At 36.5% G+C, this 4,871-nt stretch overlaps 1 protein-coding gene across 1 annotated transcript; it reads right to left on the bottom strand.

The window, feature by feature from the left end:
* Positions 1-1,785: 1,785 nt before the first annotated feature.
* LOC111402940 (probable pectinesterase/pectinesterase inhibitor 34) lies at positions 1,786-4,598 on the bottom strand. Its single transcript, XM_023031271.1, has 4 exons — positions 4,292-4,598; positions 3,503-4,183; positions 2,667-2,803; positions 1,786-2,555 (listed from the first exon to the last, which is right to left on the bottom strand). Exons 1-4 carry the CDS (start codon positions 4,534-4,536, stop codon positions 1,858-1,860), a joined length of 1,761 nt encoding a protein of 586 aa, XP_022887039.1. The 5' UTR covers positions 4,537-4,598; the 3' UTR covers positions 1,786-1,857.
* Between the last annotated feature and the right edge of the window lie 273 nt (positions 4,599-4,871).

The following is a 4,871-nucleotide window of genomic DNA, read 5'->3' on the forward strand; positions in this document are numbered from 1 at the left end:
GTAAGGCAAGCCAAGTAGGTCTTTTGTGTTTTTCTCTTCATTTTTTTTTTCTCAACTAAAAATTACATTTTCACTCTTCGAAGTACAATGAGGATGTGAATTTTTAAGAAGTAAGGAATGTAAAAAGTTCTATTTTGTCAAAAGAATTGACGCAACGATAAAAAGGAATTCAAGCGAAAACCTTGACATCGCGAAATTTAGAATCCACCAAATTAAGGAGAAAATAAATTTCACAAATTTTATTGATGAATGATGATTAAAAAAACGAACTAACCCCTTATTTACAAGGGTTTAAATAGAAACATAGTTTAAAACAATTAAAAGTAATGAAAACAATGTATAAACAAACTAAAATTGCAAAAAACCTAAAATAAACGAATTAATAAAAATGGTGCCAATATTTTAAAAATTAGTTTTCGAGTTCTAAACGAACTTGAATGGCCGAAATTCATCGTACTTAACGACGTAGCCATGAGTATTGTTCCTCTCGTCATGCTCTTTCTAGAATGGTCTTATGGGCTCAATCCGAAATTATGATAATCTATTTCTACTAGTACTTTTTTCTCCAATATGTCACACATTAGGAATTAACAAGTTGTAAATTTTATACAATTGATCAACATTTCGTGTACAAATTTTTTAAACAGAATTAAATAAAATGTCAATGTACAATAATAAATATAAAACTTAGTATACCAAAAATTTCATGAAGATTATGATTGCTGAAAATCTTCACCAATTGTATTAGCCAATTTGTTTAGTATTCGGTAGTTTGCATCTTATCAATCATTCAAGCACATTATAGATTCAAATATATCTTCCACCAACCTCTCTTTGTATTACAGAATCCTACTATCCACACTAAATGCAGTATTCGATGCCATCGAAAGCATTAGTAGATCATGTGAAATTAAAAATATTATCAAATATTAATTTTTATTTATTCATCACCCATCCAAAAAGCTCATCCCATTCAACAACCATGTGACATAGCGATGCAAGTAGGGTACACTAGAATTCCACTTGACCCTCATTTCTTGATGGAACCAATTTGAAAGAGAGAAATCAGATTAAATATGTCTTTGAACAAATTTGTGCAAGTTTCAAGAGGTCCACCCAAATCCCCAACTGGCATTGGCAATATCCACATCCTTTAATTATAGGACCCAAAGGGCAAGGACCAATTTAACACCAATGGTTTTGATTCAAATTCAATCCCACATGGTTGACGAGCTATTGCTATCGATTCCAACTTGATGCCAGTCAATTATAGCTTGCAATCCAATTTGAGAATATTTATTAGTCATATCTCAACCTTGCCTATCACTCCCATTGTCCTATTCACCGCCATTCAAATCAACAAAATCTTTACAACTTATTACTATCAATTAGTATTCCCATTTAAGGACATTTTTAGTTATATGTTATCATCGCTAAACTCTCACATTGTTCTTGCATTAATCGACATTCAATTGGAAAAAATCTTTGTTCGACTTCATATCATTTGATTTGCTTGTTGGGTGCACATATCATGTGAGTTGCATATGAGTTGGTCCAAGAATTTAATTTAATTTATTAGATTTAAATTAAACCCCACCGACAGAATTGCATTAAATTTTTGCCACAGATTTTACGCAAACATTTCACATCCACACACCCACCGTTGACCGAAAATCAAAACGTATAATTATTGCCCCAAATGTTTCAAAAATTCCACATTTTTTATTGATGTTTTTATACTTCAAAAACAAGTAATTAAAAACTTTATTGAAAATGAAAATGAAAGACTATAAATATAATTATATTTTTATATACCATGAGAAGAAATTATAAATCCTATATCATTCTTTATGTCACTTAAGTAGACAGTCCTGCCAAGAAAGCCACCCCAGTACTAGGCAACCAGGCTGATCCATAAATAAACTGCCCCACTGTGAATTGACTGGCCACGACCGGGGAAGTGATTACACTATAACCCGGCCATTTCACACGTTGCGCGACTGCGGCGCCAGGACCGTAGTTTTGATACTCTCCATAGTACAATGTGTCAAGTGCAAAAGTTGCATTCCACTCGAGCCATCCCCTTGGGTGAATATGATCACCCAAGTTGGACAGCATGTAGACAGTCCGCGAGTACAATTTCCATGGGCGACCTAAGTATGTGGGATATGCTCCCTTTTCGTTCTTGAGGTCGGGCTCTGCTACGATTCTGCAAGCATGGATAGAAATGCCAGTGTTTTGGTTAGGGTCCTTGCGGTTTTGTGCGGTGATGGTGTTCTTTTGAAGAGGAAGAGGCTTTCGGGCATGAATGGTGCAGTTTTGGAACACGACTGCAGCATTGCCAAATATGAAGTCCACCGTTCCATATATGTCGCACTCACGATAAAATTGTGTCTGTGAATGCACATATAGCGTGTCTTGATATCCAATAACATTGCATCTATAGACCACCGCGTGGTCGGCCCCCACACGTAGCGCCACCGCTTGATGCTTGTGCGGCCCAGCATAGTTTTCAAATGTAATGTCTTTCACAATGAATCCAGCACCAGTTGCCGCTGAAAAGAGTTAATTTTTTACTTATTTTAGTTTATACCTTCATTCCATTAATGTGATAGTGAGATGGAAATAGTGAAAAAATAAATAAAAAGGGTAGCAAAGTAATTTACCAAATGAAGCGGTGTGGAATGTTGTTATGTTATCTTGGACACTTCTTCCACCGGAAATGACTGTTTTGCCCTTTCCGTCGCCCATAAACATTATATTCGTCTTCTTCCTTCCCACCTTCAAATCTTTTTCCTCGTACCTTCAAAAAGTATTCATCCGACCCAAAAATTATTGTGATCCCAAGCACACTCATGCATGTAGATATAGTAATTAAAAAAATGTTCTAGACTATGCCCCTATTTGTGCTCCATTTTAATTTTAACGTATTTTTTTCTTTCTTTTATCCTATGATGCATTCTTTAATAAAATAATATTACACATAAATTAAAAATATTTCTTCCTTTTTTGAACCACACATTCTTAAAAAAAAAATCATTATTTTAAATTATAATTTTTATTATTAAAATGGAATCAAAACAAGAGTTATATATTTGACAAATAGTAGAATATTAATTAAAAACATTAAAATTAAATCATGTCTATTCTTATCCAACTCTACGAGTGAATGTCAATGCAGAGTTACAGTCTGTTTGGGAGTGATTTTTTGACCCAAAAATTAATTTTTTGATCGTTATTTCACTATTTCAGCCGTCATATTTAACTTTTTCTTTTACATATGGATTCCACTTTTATTCTAACAATCAAAAAATCAATTCTCAAAATTACTCCCAAACAGGGTCTCAAAGAAAAGCAACATGCCCTGACCAACTAGGCAAGAAAAAGACAAATGAAAGAGACATAAAAATCATTTCATTTTCACTTCGAAAAGGAAAACACGTAGATGCCAATTATTTTAGAAAAAAGTACTTTTCACTTTTTTAACTGAACGTGAACTTACTTTCCTGCCTTCACGTAGATTATGAATCGGCGATTACTGTACTCCGGCGCCTTCTTGATCGCCTCGGCTATCGTCTTGAACGTACCATTGCCATCTTTAGACACGATTATATCAGCCTGGATGGCCGACGCAGGCATAAAGAGTAGCCTTCGATCTCTCCCAGATAAACATTTCGGAAATTTCCCATGTTCTTCATTGTCGGAATTCAATAATCGCCTCCGCTTATTCTGTATCGGTACACCAGAAAAATCCTTGTTTCTGCCGACGGCGGCGAAAATCGCCAGACAACTACTTACAAGTTCCGATAAATTCTTTAATCTGTCCAACATTTGGTTTTTTACGTAGCCATTTAATTGTTCGAACCCATCACTACAAGTATCATGGTTGGTCAAGGCGGCACTGACCCACGTCATGATGTCCTGAGTCGACCCGACGGAGCTACTGACGGAGGCGAGTGAACGAGATAGAAGATCCACGGAGTCATCAAGGAGCTCCATACAGTCCTCGTAGGCCGACCTCACATGTAAGTCCATGTCCACATTACTGATTTCAGAGGCGACGTAGAGTGCCCGGCCGAAGTGTTGCAGAGTCATATTCACTGTAATGTGGACGAGATCCTTGTCGGAGGCGGTGCTGGCTCCGGGGAAGTCGAGGAGCGAGTTGACACAGAGAGATCGGGACCTAACAAAAATTGTGCACATATTAGACTTTCGATAAAAATAAAAATAAACCCAACTTCCACAAAGGTTGATAAATTAAGCTTTTAGATCATGAGATAATTATCAGTACCTAGTTTGGCCACAGATTCGCGATATGGCTTGGGAGGGCCGCCTAAGCCGAGTCTCCGCCAAGCCTGCATTCTTTCGTAGCACCACTAGCATTGCAGCAGAAATGGCGGAAGCTACAATAAGAATCGCCGCCACGATCAAAAGAAATTTGAGTTTGCATTTTCTTGTGTGTGAATGGGGTTCGTTTGAAATGCTTCGTCTTGACGAGCCATCAGGGTCTGTTAATCCGAGCCTGCCGTAGTTCATCGTTGTTTGCTAGAGAGAGAGGAGAATCTAGTGTGTAAAGCTAAAGGTGAATATATGAATAGGCCAAGAACATAGTGATATATATACACAATATTATATACATTTATTAGTACATATTTTGAGGGTGGACGAATGTTGGGTGTCCTTGGTGTGGGGTCGATGTGGACTCGACCTGTAACGTTTAATCGTACCGTTAGTTATTATGATTACAGCCCGATTTAAATTTTTTTTATTGTACCAAATATGTTAGCCGTCACTTAAGTTTTCAGGTAGCGCCACTAGATCTTCAATAAAGTGAAAATTCTCGTATATTGTTTGTTAATATTAGAGTATTC

Source organism: Olea europaea, chromosome 11 (genome assembly GCF_002742605.1).
Source record: "Olea europaea var. sylvestris chromosome 11, O_europaea_v1, whole genome shotgun sequence".
Lineage (NCBI taxonomy): Eukaryota > Viridiplantae > Streptophyta > Magnoliopsida > Lamiales > Oleaceae > Olea > Olea europaea.